At 36.6% G+C, this 18,910-nt stretch overlaps 1 protein-coding gene across 4 annotated transcripts in view; it reads right to left on the reverse strand.

Moving 5' to 3' along the window:
- Positions 1 to 1,531: 1,531 nt before the first annotated feature.
- DPY19L3 (dpy-19 like C-mannosyltransferase 3) overlaps positions 1,532 to 18,910 on the reverse strand; it is a 33,333-nt gene continuing 15,954 nt past the window's right edge. For 3 of the 4 annotated variants that reach the window (XM_065661231.1, XM_065661232.1, XM_065661233.1), the window contains 10 exons: positions 18,374 to 18,475; positions 17,486 to 17,559; positions 17,085 to 17,243; positions 15,449 to 15,571; positions 14,993 to 15,104; positions 14,352 to 14,408; positions 12,274 to 12,356; positions 6,405 to 6,537; positions 5,512 to 5,670; positions 1,532 to 4,893 (listed from right to left, as the gene is read on the reverse strand). In XM_065661231.1, coding sequence (XP_065517303.1) covers positions 4,732 to 4,893; positions 5,512 to 5,670; positions 6,405 to 6,537; positions 12,274 to 12,356; positions 14,352 to 14,408; positions 14,993 to 15,104; positions 15,449 to 15,571; positions 17,085 to 17,243; positions 17,486 to 17,559; positions 18,374 to 18,475 — 1,164 coding nt within the window. In that variant the 3' untranslated portion in view covers positions 1,532 to 4,731. Of the gene's footprint in view, positions 4,894 to 5,511; positions 5,671 to 6,404; positions 6,538 to 10,020; positions 10,116 to 12,273; positions 12,357 to 14,351; positions 14,409 to 14,992; positions 15,105 to 15,448; positions 15,572 to 17,084; positions 17,244 to 17,485; positions 17,560 to 18,373; positions 18,476 to 18,910 lie in introns of those variants that run through there. The other variant, XR_010608552.1, reaches the window with a different exon arrangement.

Consider the following 18,910-nt stretch of genomic DNA (forward strand, 5'->3'; position numbering starts at 1 on the left):
ACAATTAGTCCAAGAATTCTGTGATATCAAAGTCTTGGTCCCATTTGCTGAAGCTAACCTGGAGTTGCTGTGGTACTAGCATACTAGTATCAGTATGGCACTGATTCGTAAGTAAACATGTATAATAACCCCCCGCCCCAAGCTCACAGCTGCTGTGTAACTGCAGTTAGCCTTACAGTGTAACCCAAAAGGTCAGAAACCATTTTAAAACTGCTCAAGGGACGTGTGTAGGTACAGTCACAGTAGCAGGACATACTCATTTGCAGCTGTCATGCCCTATTAAAACCCACTTCTCTTTCTAGGGATTACTAATTAGTTCACTTAATTTATATATTCTAATTTACATGCTGCTTTTTTAATTACTGTGCAGTTTCTGAAACGATATATTCACTGGCTCCATATTTACACCAACACATACAGGTATTTCAGTACCTCTACAAAAAGGCTTACCGCAAAGCAGCATGGCTGTTCCTCAAGAACAGGAACAGCTGCTTCACAGCAGAAAGCCCTACAGTGGGTGATGGAAGAAAAAACATTGAATAAAAACTATTATTGGGTCCCTAGGTAGTGGGATTTTCAGTAATCTGGTGCTTTCATTCATCTTCTTCTACATTCTTTACACACTTCAGCCATGTAGTAAGAACATTTTCTTTAGTACAGAATATTTGTAAAGGTCTGAAATTTAAATCCTGTGGATACTAATATTTAATCTGTCAATGACATTAATCTTTGTGGTTTTCCCCTTTTAAAATAACATTCTAAGTATGTAACGTGTAGCCAGGCTGTACGAAAGCTGATTGCCTTTAGCTCTGACCCACTCCCTTGTACCATGCTAATGGCAATGAGGTTTTTAGAAAACTGGTTCTCAGGAACCCGGAATCCCCTCTGCAAGCACATCTACCAATCACATTCCATTACTTTAATGAATCTTGCAGGAGTCCTATCTGTACCTAATTAACTTCAGTGAGCAAGCTCCTCCACAACTGCCTTTGAGAGTAGTTCTAACCTGCAACGCTATGACTGCAGTCAGGTACCTGCTGCTCTACAAACCCGGCTCCTCCCTGCGACAGGAATGCCTGGACTTATAAAAGCTTACCTGGATCAGCACATCCTGCTTCAAATTACGCCCTTGGTATGCTCAGTTTGTTTCTCTCAAAGAATGCATGTTTACTGAGAATACTGCTAAAGCTTGAGCTACAATGTGGAAATAAGCACAGCCCTATTGGTCAAAGCAAATTATATTTACTTAAAGGGCGTAACTACCTCAACCTACTGACCTTGCTGAAGTTAACAAGGCAACTGATAAAAATTACACCTGATACACCTTTAACTTGTAACAGGGAAAGGAATCCCAGCAAGCCCTTTAAGCACAAAGGGGATTCAAAATCAGTGAATATGCAATGTAACATGCCTGAGGAAAGCCTAAACTTCCTGCTGAAAAATACCTTGCTTTCCTCCATGCAGACAGAAGTGAAGGTGATGCCCTCAGAGCACCTTTCCCAGTCCATCCCAACATAAAACCAACCAAAAGTGATTTTTCAAATTACACAATTTATTTAGTATACAATAGTCATTACATCTCTTTACAATAACATATTATAAAATAACTATGTTAGATCTCACCAGCAGAACACTGAAACAAGAAATGAAAATACACTCATGGATCTCAAAGGCATTTCTTCCCTAAAAATATTGTGGCTACTTGATAACATTTTGTCTCTGTGACCTACAAAGAGTAATTAATACTACTTTAACTGAAGCGCACAGCTTCAGTGCACAGCTTCAAAGTTCTCACAAACAGGGACACACACCCGGAGTCACAGTGGTGCCATTCCCATTGATAGTCACGTGTAAGACTTTGGCAAACACGCTGTCAGGAGGGAAGTTCCTGGGTGTGGATGGTAGGTAATACAATGGAACGGGGACACTGTAGTAACTGCTTGGAAATAAGGTGCTCAGGGGGATGTAGTTCAGGAATAGGTGAAATTATTCTTCAAAACCTGGCATATTTTTAATGCAGTGAACAGAGATCCCAGCAAGACGTGAGAAGTAGAGGAAATAATTACTAGACAACTACCACCTACCTCCTGAGAAGCCTGAAACTCTCACAGCCACATCTATAGCAGGCACCACAGCTCCATCAGAAATGAGTTAGCTCCTCTCTCTGGCCAGCCCCTAAATGAAGGCCAGAGAAACAGCCGCTCCCTCTCCTCCAGTGCTGTCTTGATGCCTGGGGTTGTTCTCCTCTGAGCTGGTGAATGGTTCTACTCCTTGTTATTTTCTATTCTACTGTTGTAAGGAGCCTGGTCTGAACACTGCACTATGCAGTCACTGAAATACACCCTTCCCTTCAGTATTGCATCTTTCTGGTTCAGGAACTGATGAGGTTGTTTAGAAGTGCCACCAGCTGTGACACGAGGCTTTAAGGACTGTGAACTGCAAGAGTTAGGCAATCTTCTTAATACTTTATGTATCATCCTTCAAAGTTCTGGTGTGCTACCTGGGGGGATGTTTGTGTTGCAAGAAGAAATGACATTACTGTGGTGGTTCTGGATCATAATGACCATTACGTAATGATCGTAATGAAGTTTTTATGCTTGCCCAAGGCCAGTGGGAGCTCGGGGACTGTTTTGTTTTAAACCAAAACAATTTGCACTTGGTAGTTTCAACAAAAGGGTTAAATTTCTCCTTTGGCAACATTAGAGACTGTATTTTTGGGAAAAAATCTACTCAAAAATAATTACTTTTACAGTCAAGACTTAGTCTCTCAGGTGTTACCTACAAGTAACCTGACAGCAATAGGGGTACCACTGGATCTTGGAATCTGTCATTTCACTCAGAAGAGAGCTACTGCACCTTTAAAGACAGATACAACCACATTTTAAAGTGAGACAATACAGCCTGGAGATACTTTACCTTACGTGTGCTTGTTTTCAATTACTGTAAGGCACTCATCAAGGAATTCACTGACCCATGCTTTCAGCAAGAGCAGGCATGCATCATTACAGGCCTAATTAAAGTTTTAATACTGATTAAAATGTTTTATTATTGCATTATGTTAAACTGCAGTGGTCTCCAACCTCAATAAGGGGGACAGGCTAGAAATTACTCCGGAGTTTCAGCTGCTCAGTTTAACAACCTCACTACTTTCACTGTTTGATTTAAATACAGTGTGATTACAGCACACTTCCCTCCTCTGTTAGCATGAAGTGCAGAAAGATGTTGAACATTGTTTAATGGGTATTTACTGAATATAAAATTATTTGGGCATGTGACACAGCCATCTCCATTGCTTCAGTAATTTACCTCAGCACAACTGAAAAGGGAAAACATATCATTTGGAACTGTAACACAGCTCAGTTGTGAAAGCTAATCTCATTACACATCCTGATTAAATTAAATGTGGGGTTTGCTATCAGTAGCACTTAAAGTTTCCCATCATTAGAAATTAATTGCAGTGGTAATGATTATAACTGAGTTATTTGCACAGGCCACAAACACTCTTATAGGTGTTCAAATGTTAATTCAACATTGGCCTAGAGGCACTTGATTATTACAATTCCGTTTTCCTTAAGAAACAAATGATCCTAGTGGATGTCTAATTAAAGTTGGAAAGTACTGTTAGGCTTTCAATCAGATTTAATGTCTAATTTCAGTATAAAACCAAAGCAGTGCTAAACCACAGCAAAAGTCATGTGTAATCTACAGAGCGTTTAGAAAGTCAATACAATTCACAAAGTTCCAGCTGGTAAAAAGACAAAGGGTACAAACAAATCACAAAGTTGTCAGGATTGAGCCTGTCTTCACTGAATCTTCTAAGTCAATTTAAAGTAAGTGTAGCCTCTTCTAGGCTAAAGAGCAAGGACACAGTGATTTTGTGCTAAAATATATAGCTTTGTGTCTGAAATAACATAAAGCAAAGCCTAGTTCCCTGCTGATTTTAGAGATGAGTTTTTCTTTTCTAAGGTTGGCAGTGTTCATGTTTGGTAGCCTACTGGAATTCAGACACAGAAAAAGGATCCCCTGTAGTTCAGAAAGCAGATACAGAAAACAGCATTGTGAGAATCCACACTGAGAAATCTGGAGTTTTGTTTGCTTTGAGCGTTTTATGAGGATACAAACATGCAACATGTATCAAGCATGCTCCAACCTTCATTCTCATTAGAAATACGTAACACTCCATCATGAAATGCTTAACTTTACTACACTTGCACTCGGAAACTCATATCCACAAACATTCCCAAAAAATTCAAAAAAGAGGCACCGAAAGAGCATAAGGATCTGTCAAAAAAGAATCAGATTGTAAGAAAAATCTTAATTTCTGTGACTATTTTCAGGATTCACAAAGATAATGCATCCTCAGGACCAGAGTAGCATGGCCTGCTCCTGTTGAATTGAGAATAAAAATCCAAACTGCTGATCGGAACTTGTTGGTCAGCTACACAGCAGTGGTCAGCAGGCTGCTCAGTGTGTTTAATCCATCAGTTAAAACTGGAAAACTTTCTATTATCAAAATGGTCCCTGCTAGCATTTATTTATGAATCTATGAAACTTTTGGCAACATCAAGAATGTTATCAAAACTAAACTGTCTAAATTAAAAAATTAATCACAGTAATTAAACAAGAAACCATCAATGTAAAATGTCTTACAAGTGTAATGTGTTTGTAAACTTCTGCATCTTCTAATGTGGGTCCTAGCATTAAAATACTGAGCTCAAAGGGTTGGGAATGTTATTTATGCTTAGCAAGCTTGTAAACATGGAATGTTTTGTTTTGAAACACTCTAATGAAGTGTGTGGTGTAAGAAGGCAGGTTTTTTTTAATTTCCTCACAGAAGCGAGGATACATCGAAGGTTTCAAATCAGGTTCATTCTCGCCCAAACCATCCATGATCTGTAATGAAATTGAACAGTTGGTGAAATGCCTTTAGTAAATTTACAATTACAGCCAATAAGAAGAAGCTAAAAACAACCTCAACAATACTTTGGTCAGGGTGGCCAGATTTGTTACCAGCAACTGTGTAAGACAAGTGGGAAGAAGAAAACATTATATATAAGATATATACAGTGTCTTCTCTATTACAGATAATAATTGTGAGATGTGCCTATCTGCTTTGGGTTATGCTGTCTTCTGTGGGTCTGTGTTTAGTCCCAGGCATGCTTGAAAAATCCCCAGACAAAATGGGAGTAACACAACTGTCCCGAGGGAGTTGAAGTTCTGAAGTGATTTACACTCTGAAAGGGAACACTATTTGTGTACTGCTGACCGGGAGCACATGAGGAAGTGATGACTTACTTTGCCTAGCCTGAATTCCTTCTTTTGTTATCAATTATCACCAAAGCAAGCAGTGTTCAATTTGGCTGTTTTTGTGAATGTCTAAAGGCTCCATTAGATTTTACTTCCTACACTCAAGAAGTGAAAATCATGCAAGCTACTTCAAATTGCAACTGTATTTCAGAAAGAAAGGTACTTTTTTAATTACTTTTACATAATACATTACATAATACTTACATGGCCATTAGCTATGTCAAGTAAGTCACGTAACCGACAGCCTCTACTGTGTCGTCTTTCATAGCAAATGCTGTCCTCGAGGATGACGTAGTCTGTGCCAAAGGAGCGCAGTATTCCGTAAACATCTTCAGGGGATCTCTTGGCATAGATCTGATAAATCTATAGAAGAAGAAAACTAAGCTGTAAAATACATAATATCACCACTACTTCTTTGTCTGCTGTTTCATGATTCCTTTACCTTGAACAAGAGGATGAACTGTGATGATCACGATCCATGTGATTTGAATATTTTAAAATAATAACAACTAAATGCTTTGTTCAGCAGTCACTTGGAGTTTCTATTTTATTGCTACTGTGATGCACAATAGTAGTGCTGCTGACTAGAAAAGCATTGAACAGTTGTGTTGCCTGCAGAAAGGCACTGGTAGATGCCAGTAAAACATTCAGAATGTCTAAATTAGAGGAAAGAATAGTTCAGAACCATCTCCTCTGCTTTGTGTGGAGTTTCTCAAGGTGGTTTCTATAGAAAAATGTTATGTGCTGGTCTGGGAACTGAAGGGCGTATCAGGGAAATAAGGAAATGCTGTGTTTCCTCTGAGCAGCAGGATCTATTAACACCAACAGCACCTGAAACAGCCCACTTAGGACTACCTTGAGTACCTTGTTACAGTTATTCTGACATACATCAGCTGCCTGAAACAAGTTAGCAGATGTGTGAAGTACAAGTTTCATAGAAGTTAAATTCTGGAACTGTATCCGAAAATAAGTAGTTCAGTGAGTAATGCACATGGTGCCATCTCATTTGCAACCTACCCTTAGAGATTGCATGCATTTTCTAGAATGGAGCCACTGGTCTGGGTAAGAATTAGCTTAAACAATCAGAATACTCTTACCTGTTTTGTTCTCTCTCTCAGATTCTTATCCTCATAATGGGGGTGATTAGTTAGGGTCCGTCCAGTGCACAGTTTGACTCCTGCTAATAGCTGCATGCTCCCAGCAAACACTGCTGTGTTTGGAGTGCTTGACCTAAACAAATGGTGATAAGGCTAAGGAAGTCTCTGTAGGGGCATTTCTGCATTACTTGTTACAGATCAGAAGGAAAAAAAAGACTGAAAAAAATAGTTTTCTGCTTCTCCTCTATTCAGGGAGCAAACTGTTCAAGCAACTGTATTTTCTTCAAATATGAAGTGGATAAATCATGGTAGTACTCTAACTGCAAATAAAAAATTTACTGTGCACTATCAGGAAACATCATCCTGAGAATTTCAAACTACTTCCATATTTTATATATTTCTAGGGTTTATATAGACTCTGAGTCTTTGTAAATGTCTATATCCTAGTTCTTGTCACGTTTCAAGAAATGTACTGTGACTTAGATTTCTGTCTGGTATATAAAGTATTTTATATAACATGGATTATTTAATCTGAATGCTAAAACTTCTTGCGACTGTTCTGGCATTCACCATCCACTTGGAATAAAAACTTTGTTACATGAGACATTAATCCTCTTATCGTGACAATTAGGGGAGGGAAATTATGAAACAAAAGTCACGCCAGTTGCAAAAAGCAGAGTAGGAGGTGCATGAGGTGCTAGGTAGAACTGCTGTCAATTACTGGTCCTGTGATCTCATCTGAGATGCAAAGCCAGTGTCTAGAATTGTTACCTAAGTAAGTGTTCTGGTATTTCAGCATTGTTTAAATACCCACAAGGAAAAAAGAATTTTTTTGCTCACCTTCTCCCCAACAGTTTTCCAATCTAAAATATATGTAAAGACAAGATAGAAGGGCACAGCAAAAAGATAAAGTAAAAACAATGGGCATGAGACACTACTATAATTAGGTTAATTAAAACGCTCATAGTATGCTTGAGTGTTTTCCAGCACTTAATAGGAATATCATCATGAAATGTCCTATGAAGGCTAAAAGAACAGAAAGCATACATTAAATCAAGTAAAATGAAATTAGAAAGGACTGTGAATAGTTGACACCCACAGCTGTGCCCATATGGCCCCTATCTCAGTGGTGAAAGAATTGAGACACTCTGTGCTTTAGGGAGCCTTTTGAAACTGCAGCTGCATATTCAGTCTTCTTTATGCTCCATGATTGGCTTGAAAATGTTCAGAGACAAGTATTACATTTTACTATTGCCTTGCAAGAGATTATGCTTAGCAAATGAATTAACAATTGCAAACCCTTCCTAAAAATTCTTGCACTGGTACATTAATCTCATCTAGGAAAGACAGGGAGAATATTTTTAATAGGCCAGTTTAACCTGACTGATAGACTAGTTTTTCACCAATGTATAAAACCAATAGTGTGAAAAGTCTGTTTCTGTGTTTGGTCAAGATTAGCTCAAGTTCTGCCATGCTCCACAGTACTTATCTCCTGACCTGGCCTTACCAAAGCAGTCCTGCACCTCTGGCTCCTGAAGAACCCAATGAAATACCACTGTGCAGAATCAAACTTTCTTAAAAAAACCCAAAACCATAAGTACCAAAGGGAAAACCACAAGAAAACAAAGACAAAACATTCCCAAGAAGACAGCCCACAGCCTCTTTTCTTACAAAGGAAAGCTAGAGGAAATGGTGACAGTGCCCTTTTTCAATAACTTGCTGTAAAAATGCCTGTCAGAAATGCAGAAGCCCAGCTCCGATGGTTCCCAGACCAATGTGTGCCACCACCAGCAGCCAAGGACACAAACCTGGCACTGGATTTCACTGCTTGGAAGCTGGGTGGTGACACTGAACTTCATGCAAAGTCTGCCCTCAGTTACATCCTAAAGAGCTTCAGCTGGTGGGTGTTATTGAGTCTTTACCTTCTCCAACAGGCACCAGAACAAGGTGTGACAATTGAACTAATATTTTTCTGGTATAGGATGATTTCTACAGTTCATGCAAGCATCCTTCTCCAGTCCTCCTAACTGAATCAGCCCCTAACTGCTGTGGTCTGTATCCAAGGCAGTTAATGTGCTTCAAACCACTGAATGACACCTCTCTATTATAGAAAAACAAAGCAATTTTTACAAATGTCTGAACAAATGATGTATAAAATGAAAGGATAATTTGTTTTTATAGCTTTCTGCCAAGCTCCATACCACCCTGCCCAACCTGCAAGCAATTTATTCTGTATGAAATGTCACTAAATAATGACAAGGGCTTACAGGTCAAACTGATTTACATTATATAATTTAAATGCCATTCCAAGCAGACCTGATGGCATTTTGAACGAGTAATCTCATTTATTTTTGGAGCTCTAAGCTTTCAACAAGTTAATTACAGCTGAACTAATGGGTAAACTAAGCACTATAATACGTTGTACGAAGCTTTTCTTCACCTACTCTTAAGAATCTAGAGAATTATATAAATACTAAAGAATAACTCATTAAAATTAAAAGGGTTTTACAGGAACTACTTGCACAGACTCTACAAGTGGTAGTAATAAGTCTTTCTCTTAAGTTGGTAAAGAATTATTTGAGTTGGTTTTAAATAAGCCCTACAATGTTGCTATTACAGGTTATGTTGTTAGAAATAAAATGCCTATTTCTTTTCAAAGTCCTGCAAAGTTGAACTCTGTAGTTGCTTTCAAGGCCATAAATTCTGATAGATCTCAGATTATTCCTTCACTAGTGCCTGTTTGTGATAGGGATTTCACAAAGCAAAAGGGTTTGGGAAAAGGAGATACTGAAAAGGAGTTCTCACATATGCCATGTTAGATTTTTTTTCTTCATTAAAAGAAAGTCTTTTTATTTGCAGAATACTGTATTAAAGTATTACAGGTTTAGCTGCAAATGACAGGCAGTAAAGCATATTCAGTCAAACTGTCATGGTTCTTTTTTTTCCCTCTGGTTTGGAATGACTGAAAATTGCAAAAATGGAAAATGACAGCCACAAAGAAAGAGCAACAAGATGCATTTTTGTTAGTCCCAGCCTCAATTCTATGCATGCATATTTTGTTCACGTAATGGAGTGCACCTACACAGTTGGTATAAGCCTAGGTCTCAGGCACTATCAAGTTCATGCCTGAATCTTACTGACAGATCAGTCAACAATAAAGGATAAGCCGAAAAATTTAAGAACAATAATTTAAAAAGTGTACTATTGCCTTTAAAGTCTGGAATGTGTTGATTTCAGTGTGATTATCCTTGAAAATCAGGCATGTAAGTAAGAGTGAAGAGTTAAAATTTATAGCTGTCTTGAAATTAAAATACAGCCATTAATATAAATTACTAAATGAAAGAACCATCATTGAAACATGGGTATTCCATTTTGGTAACCTTAAGAGCTTTTTGGAAATTTGTGAGGTTTCCACTAATATAAAAATTTGCCTTCTTTACCCCCACAGACAGTTGCTCTGCCAAATCTCAGTCTCAGTTAACTTTCCCACTGTTTTGGCTGTTGTCTGAGATTTCCAAGAAGTTCTATGATTTTTGGTAACTGCTAATGAAATATTCCACAATTCTAGACATGTTTCCCCTTTAAAGGCAGAAGACATTGCTTCTTAAACACTTACCAGAAGTAAACAGAGTAGGGAAGTTCACGCTATTGATTTGCTCATTCTACTGATATTCTTCCCCATCTCACAAATGAGCATGTTGTTCCTGTTGTCTTAGGGAGAAAGACCAAAACTAAGAATTTTAATGTACCTCCCATCTGGGAACACAGCTGTGAACTATCCCTGGGTCACTGAAGGAGCTTCTTGACTTTTTTTTTTTCTTAAAAAAAAAAAAAAAGCTAAGAAAATGAGGTGGTGGGTAGGAAAAAGCAAGAGACTGGGACATACAAGACCATTAGGTAAAAAAATGCACTCTGCAATAGCTGCAGTCCCACACTATGCAGTAACTTTACTGTAGAGATCTAAACCAGTATATCTTCCTGAAAATGCTCTGGTGACTCTAGTAAGAGGAAGAATGAAAAATACATCTGCAGCCACTTCCCAGTGGACAGACTAATAGCTGGCTATTATTCAGGTTGTATATTTGGACAAGTTAATATGCATTTAGATCTAAGCAGATAGAAAGGTTTTCTTCTTGAGGAGAGACTGCAAGACAGATGAGTTATTCCTAATTCACTACTATACATGACAAATTAGAGCTTCTTGTACGGAGTTTTAATAATGAATTATTAGTTCCTGACACCAGCCTTGACAGATCATTAACTGCAGCGTAACTATCAAGTGTTAGAATAGTAAAATATTTTTCTTACACATCAAAACTTGAGAAAATCTGTCCCACTTCATGAAACTTACCATAAATTTTGTTGACTTGATTTAAAGCACAGATAATTAACTCTTCTTTACACAAATAACATTTCTAAACACAATAAATTCTAAGCAGAAAATTTCCTTCTGTAATGACCTGTCATGACTTAAAATGAAAAGAGGACAAGTACCAGTTTAGCATTCTCAGCACTAAGAACATATGAAAAATTATTCTCCTTGGATCAAGTCAAATTCAGTTCATGGCTGGGAATAATTCCACATGGATCTTTTATGTATAAATCTATATGTAACTCTACATATTATACACAGGAGACCTGGACTATCAGGCATTTACCATCTTTTAATAAAATAGTAGTGCTAAATGGAAATGGCTGGTAAACATTAGTCACAAAAAGGTGTCAATATGGCTGCAAAAATTTTAAATTATGGGAAAAAACATGGCTTGCTGTCAAAATAAGTCATTGAAAACTTGTAATATATTTTACTTCTAAATTACTTTCTAGTTTATGGATTAAAGAAATACAACATTATAAACTGTAAATATCCTGCTATAGGTAGAATAGGCTGGGTGACTGGACTCTCTGCAGCTCATTGCATATGAAAGTGAACAGGGCTCCAAGGAAATACTCCAACTAGTTGAATGTTATATGTAGTAAATTCAGATTTACGTTGAGAATGTTTTCCTCCAGAACATGAAACTTTGTCAGGCTTCCAAACAAATACACATTCCAGGAATATCTCTGCTCAGAACTTACTCTGAAAGGTTTTAGTGGTTACTGTAGAACTATAGAGAACATATATCCCTTAAATTCACAGTCCTTCAGAGAACAACCTACCTGTCCCTTTTTCTCAGGATATCCTCTAAATGCAGTATTCCAAACTGTTTCCACCTAAAAATACCTTCCTATGTTCTGTGAGAAAGGAGAAGTGATGAGGTAGGGTTTGAATGATTAACTCATACTTCTGAAAGAGACTTTGCAGCTACACTTAGCCATGGGAAGTTCAAGTTCAATTACAAATATTTTGCTTACAGTTTAGAACATATGTTGGGATTAATTCTGGTAAATATAAATAATAGAGATTTTTTAAACTTCAAGAAACAGACTATAGAGTACAGATTTTCCAGCCCTACACCTGTACATTGGGGTGGGGGGTAAAATTTAAATTATTTCACTGCCAAGGTCTATTAATGTAAAGAGGTAGCTGTAATATGATAGAAGAAGCTTGACACCTCCAAATTGTGCTCTTTCAGGTGGAAAAACTATGTGTACTTATGGGAGAAAATGCAGTCAACTGGTTCCCTGATACACATGCAATACAGGAGCATAATACAGAATCAGAACAGTGCAGTCTGGGGGCCTTCGCATGTAGCTGTTCTCCACAGCCATTAATAGCTAACCTCTTGATAGCCCATCTGTCCTTAACTATCTCCATGGGTCACCAGAGTTCACTGATGAGCTGTGACAAATAAGGAGAACACTATAACTAAGAACATTAGATCTACACAAATAGCCTTTAACTTAAATAGAGAAAAAATCCTCTTACTTAATCCAGTTCATCAGCTCCACAGTGTCTGGGTCATAGAATTCTCTCAGCTCTGACAGTTCATCCATTATTCCTGGCCAGAACTATAATGAAAACAAAACAAAGCAACTGAAGACAGAACAATCAAAACCAAGTCCTGGATGATGAAACATTATTTCCTCTTAGCTGGTAACTGATCTTGTCCAGCTCATGGATAAGCTGCAAAAGATAAGTGTATCTACCCTTCTTATGAAGGTTTGGTGGCTGTCATTGCAGTATGAATACACAATTTTGGAGTTTGAGGTCTGGTCATCTGGCAGCTCCTGTACAGAAGTACCTGTTGTGGGGAACCTGGGAAGAACAGCTTTTCTCAGATGCACTTCTCACTGGAGGTTTCCAGAACTCTATTAATAAAGATCAGTGTCTGGGGAGCAGGGGATGTAACTGGGCCAATTCAGATACTTATTAGTTTTTCTGTTTACTTGATACATTCGTTAAAGTAATACTAGTTGATAGACTGAGAAACACCTAAAATATACTCATGGCAATATCACAACCTTACAGTTTGAGGCAGTAGTACTATAGCAGACATTTCTGCTTCTCAGAACACTTGAGAGATAAGTAAATAAATTAAGCAGTTGTGAAATGAGACTGTAAAGTCTCAGAATGAATCAAAAGGCTCACTAACTCTTTGCAGCTTTTAGACAGAGGTACACAAAGATATCCACTCCCTTGGCAGCTGAACTGCAAAAAATTACTTAAGACAATAAAAGACTCTGAGTGGGGAAGTATTTCTTTATTCCCACTGAGCACTTTGAAAAATGATACTTTTAATGTCAATAAAAATGATTTCCTATATTTAGAAAAAACACAAAAATGATGCTTTTGAGGCAGACTGAGCACGACTAATGCCTGATCTAAAGCCTATGAAAATCAGTGACTTCAGAACTGAATCTGATTTAGGAACTTCCTATCTGCTCATTAAGAGCGGGATGAAAATTCTTCCTAGTTCATCTCTCACATAAGACTATCTATTAGAATGTCATGCTCTTGGCATTACCCAGGTCAAAAGAAATGTCATTATTTCTATTATTTTACGAGATGATAAAAAAGGTAAATGACTTCCCTAACCAGCATACTAATGGAAAAAAACACCTCAAACAAACTAAAAACTCCTCTAAAAACAGAGTAACAAGAAAACTTAAGTGGACCACCTCACTGTAACTTCACTGAACAAACTCTTACAGTCTTTCTTGAATTTCAATTTCACTGTCTTATAGGGGGAAAGAGACTTTCAGAGTGAACTCTACTAGCAGCTTTCTTTATTAACTTTATTATTGCCTTTTTAATTTTGATAATGAAATTCACCTTGGGTTTTCCCTGAAGGCAATTATTTAACAGAAGTATTCTCATCTCATACTAGGTATTGCAGAAATAAGTTCTCCACTAACAGGCATCTGAATTTTCAACGTTTGTAAATAGAGATTAAAAGAATGGTATGCCCATTAAGTTGATGTTCTAAATCTATTGCTATGACAGACTGAAAGACTAATAATCTTGTATATGTTATTATTTTAAATATATTTTATGCATGTACATTTAAACACTTGACCATACAATTTGTTTCCGAGACATGAAGACAACAAAAGTACTTGACAAGTTTAACAATTCTGTACTTTAAAATACATGGGATGAGACACAGCACATAACATATGGTATGTTATGATTATTTCTGCTCCTACAATGAATCATTACGCAATTTAACAATCTGCATCTTATCTGCATGGTGAAAACCCAAACAGACAATTTACATTTCCATAAAACTGTGCATTTAAATAACACCTGGTAACTTACACACACAATCGGACAAACATTTGTATCTATGAACAACTATTTTAGAACAAATGAGCCCAACGGATGCTTTACATACAATTTCATATACATAAAGGTACTTCCACTTCAGGTAGGTTATCCCAACTTTTAAAATTCAGCCAAAAATCTTGTATGTAATTATTTATAAAACAACATCCCTCTGTGAGAAAAGGAAGATTCCACATAAATAAAAAAAGCCAGAACAGGCAGGCAAAAAATGGTCTTACCTTATATGAAATGTACAGTAATGTAATTATTGGTATGGAATATTTCATCACGTGCATCTAAGAAACCGCAAAAAAAAAAAAAAAAAAAAAATTGGTTATTTTGATGATACACTTATTTGGATAGACTTGATTTTTAATGTAGTGATACCTGACATATTTATCATGTGGTGGAATTTACAGTTTTAATTTTAAGACCATGTTCTGATTTTGTTTTCAAGTAAAACCCTTATCACAGACCCACCACACATGATGGATTTATATCTATATACTATCTTCTACGAAGTGGAAAACACTGTATCATTCAGTATAACAGGCTGTAAAGGTCTTATCAGACTGCTGCTTATTTCTTAATATGGTGACTAAGACTTTTGTAGTAAAATTGTGGTCATTTTTTATTGCCACATCTACATTGCCATCTAGTGTATTCAAATGGAATTGTTTAATACATAAATTGTTTAATATATAAACCACTAGAAAATACATTTCACTTACTAAATTTATAGAAATGTACTTCAGAGATATCCAGTTTAGGAGGACTACAAACAAAACTCATTTCAGATGTCTTAGAATTCTGAGTCGTGATTTGGTTTAGATATGGAGCAAACCCACATTTCATGAAATGCTGTAAGTATAGCGCTAACCCTCTGTGATGTGTAGAGATTAATACACTTCAGGACAAGTTTCCATACTTCTGTACTGCACAGGCCAAAAGATGCAAATACACACATGTGGGATGTCCAGAGGTACTTCATTCTGGAAGAAGACAAACAAGTTTTGGCTGATCATCTGGAGCTCTGCTAAGCTGTGTTGATGAGAACAGTTAAAGAGAAATTCTGAACACAGTTGTCTTGACTTTCAGGACTCTGAAATAACTGAGTGAAAGATGTTTGCACTTTGCTATGTGCTTTTGAGAACATCTCTGCCCCCAAACTTCAAAACAGTATTTCTGTCAGAATTTTGGGAAATGTCTCAGTCTACACACCAGGGAAAGAAAGAATCATGATCAGTTTGTGGTCAGCATATTTTAGACTTTTATAAAAATATACTCAATCATCTAAAAAGCCTTCAGTAGAATTAAAAACTCACCAAAACCATACCTCATTGTGCTTAATGCCAGACATCCAAAAAGAACTGTGTGGATCAAGTTGTAAGCAGCATCAGGCTTCAATATTATTGTGCATTCGCCCATTTTTTCCACCATCTGGACTTGATTTGAACCACTAATTAAACAGAAGATATAAGAAGTGTTATATTAAGTTCTGTAGTGTATTTCATAGAGTTACCTGAATTTTAAAATGTATTTAATCCTTCTGATGCTAGTGGGTAATAGTACTGCTACCAGTTCACATATTGAAGATAAAATCTGTTGTATCAATTACGTAATTAAGTCCAATAGCACCAATTTGATGCAGCATCAGACATTTCTTTTCATGTCTAGTTTTCTGGAAATGCAATGGATGTAAATGAGCTAGTTTAGAATGAGATAAAACTGTTTACAGAAAGGTATGGCTGGTTTATTGCTTGAAGCAGTTACTCCCACAGGCTTCACAGGGCTTTTGATGAGAATAAAGAACTTAACTGTTTCGTGGGGTTGTGCTGGTATATCTGGCTGCTATTACAGCCACAAATTGGAAGTAAATTTACAGAAAAAGAATTGCTGAAAGGACTGGCTGAGGTGGCCAGTCTTGTGAATGCATGTAAAGGGCTGATCAAAAAAACAAATACTGCTCAAAAGCGTGGGTTTTTTGCTTTTACCACATGGGGGACAACTGAGATAACTGGGCAGTGTTAAAAATCAGGGTAATGTTTTGGATTATATCTAGAATTACAGAAAAGAAGAGCTGCAGAGCATTTTGGTTTTAAAACTGATTGATGCACTAAGTTATTTTTAAGTGGCTGGTTGAATAGTATCAAAATGCCTTACAGATAACTATGACTTCATAACTAACATAACATAGTTTCAGCATGTCTTGGATCTTCTCCCTCTCCCTTCCCCTGTCTCTCTTCCCCTTTTATCCTGTTCTCCATAAAATCTAGGATGAGTGGCATTAGTTACGTGATACTCCTTGAAACTCCTTGAATTAATCAAGTTGTCTATCATCCATCCTAGCTTTTGCCCAGGTTGTAAATGCAAAACTGAAAGGTCTGTAATGAACCATTTTTTCTCTTTTTTTAAACAGCAGTTCAGTACTAATTTTCTTCTGATGTTCTGTAAATACCTTTAAGACCTACAGATCAGCCAGGGGAACTGGCAGCAGTGATGCACGGTTGCAGTCTACCACTCCTGTTTCATCACACAGATGATGCAAGTTCAGTACAGACCTTCCTAGTTCATTTCTGGGCAGTCTGAGGGTACCACCAGGGAAATCCTTCATTGGGAGTGCTTTGCTCAGGGAAAATGGGATGAACAAAATAAACTAACGCTGTTTTCTATAAAGACACCCTATCCCTGCTTCCCCTCTCACCACCAAAATCCAGCCAACTCCACACATACTGCAAAACTTGAACAGCAAATAAAAGGAATCTAGGGAATAATGTTTCCTTGTTCAGCCTCATTACATCCTTTACATTTTTAGCTTTAATACTTATTTTGCATGATCTCTCTATTACATGCCCTACTGTTTCCCTAGTACCTGTGGAAAGTAATACTCTATTCTGCTGTACAAAACTGTGACTTCTTTAGCCTGTTGAAAACTGACAGAAAATGTGAATTATTTTAAGAATGTATTTTACCTGAGGTTCCGAAAGGCAACAATTACAGCTGCTACTGTCATAAATAAGAGAACAAATACGTAGATGTAAAAAAGTAATGTATCCGAGAGTCTTGAAAAAGTATTTAATGGCAGTAAACCAAAAGCTTCTTCACAAAGATACAGGTTAGCATCAAAATCTCTAAAGAAAAAAGAATAATACTTGTCATCATATATTTCATAAATTAATGTCAAAAAGGACCAAAGTTTCCTTTTTTCCAAGAAATTAGAAAGCCAGAGTTATGCAGATTATTACAAAGGAAAATACACTATATAAACATGCAGTAAAAATCCATGCTTTATCATCAAGATTTAAAATTAGAAGAAATTGCAGGCTTCACTTAGTGAGCCATACAAGAAAGCAAAATTGAAGCTGATTCATACCTTGTTGCCCCAAATCCAAATTTTGCTTTTAGAAATTTGAATATATGCTCATCTGACTCAAGATTAAGAATTTTCTACAAAGGACAGGAAAAAGAAAGGAAATTATATTTTAAGTATAAAAAAAATTAAGCTTTACACAATAAACATTTTTTTAATCATTTAAATGAAACTGTGTGGCAATAGAGGCTTACTGAGCTAGATAGGGTGTTTTGCAGTCAAGCAAGCATTGACTTTGTAATTATGGTCCTGTGGTCCAAAGGGCAAGTTACTTACTTTTTAGAGTATCTACTAGGGTTAGCTTCTTATTTACAGATAAAGAATTTCCAGCACAAGTTTTTTGCTGTGCTCTTTATTTCTATGACTTATTTTACTTTTAATTTCCACATGTACTAACTTTTAATCTGTTGAAGCAGATCTCTTGAAGAGAATAAAACTCTAAGGCAGAAGAAGTGTTACAGACACAAATACCTGCAGACAGCTCTGCGCACAAGAAGCAACTCAAAGTATGGCATAGTCTACAAAATTTTTATAACAAGTATTCATTTTTAAGTGCATTCTTTGAAAAGTAAATTCAGTGAAAAACTCTGCAAATGCTTAGCAGTATCAACATGCAGTATAACCTACAACTATTACAAAATTACTGGTGAGCTTCAAGTTACAAATATGTATTCCGTTATTTGGTGTTTATTTATGAAGTTTTAAGAGTATGTTTAAAAACCTGTACATCAAAAAAGATTAGCAAAACAATCTTTCATTTCCAAAACAGTCTCTGAAATGCAGTGTAATCTCACTGCCATTTTTATTTAATAATATTACTGTAGATAGTTAACAAAAAGCTTTTAACGTAATAAATTTTGTGAGTTTCTATATTAAGGAACATTTGCTTACCTTGATGAATTTATTTATTAGGAGAGTCAAACACAAGACTAATAGTACATGGAGGATAAGCTTCCCAAGCCTATTAAGTAAGGGACCCTCTTTTAGTTTTTTCTAGAAAGAAGAAAATATTAGTATTTCAGTACTATTTTGGTACGTATGTGGAACAAAAGTATTTCAGTAAATTTACATGTATTTCGAACAAAAGAAACACAGACTACTTGAAACAGATTGTATGCTAGGCCTGATAAGGACCAGATTATATTAGATTCATGTAAGCACAAATGTACACAGAGCCGAGTATCCAGAGTATTTTGTTGGAGGCAGATCCATAAATCCAAGACAAGTCCTGCTGAGACAGGAGTAAAGTCTGTTCATGCAATTTTTTTTGTAGGATCCAAACTGCAGCTTGCACTATCATAAAAGTTAATAGCAATCACAGAATTACAGTGTCTGATATGCTTGGTTGTACTGCAGTTAGTGTAATTGAATCCATTATTTGATCATGCAAAGTTTCTGTGGCTTTACGCTATAGTAATTCCTCTAATT

This window comes from Lathamus discolor, chromosome Z, assembly GCF_037157495.1.
Source record: "Lathamus discolor isolate bLatDis1 chromosome Z, bLatDis1.hap1, whole genome shotgun sequence".
In the NCBI taxonomy this organism is placed as follows: Eukaryota; Metazoa; Chordata; class Aves; order Psittaciformes; family Psittacidae; genus Lathamus; species Lathamus discolor.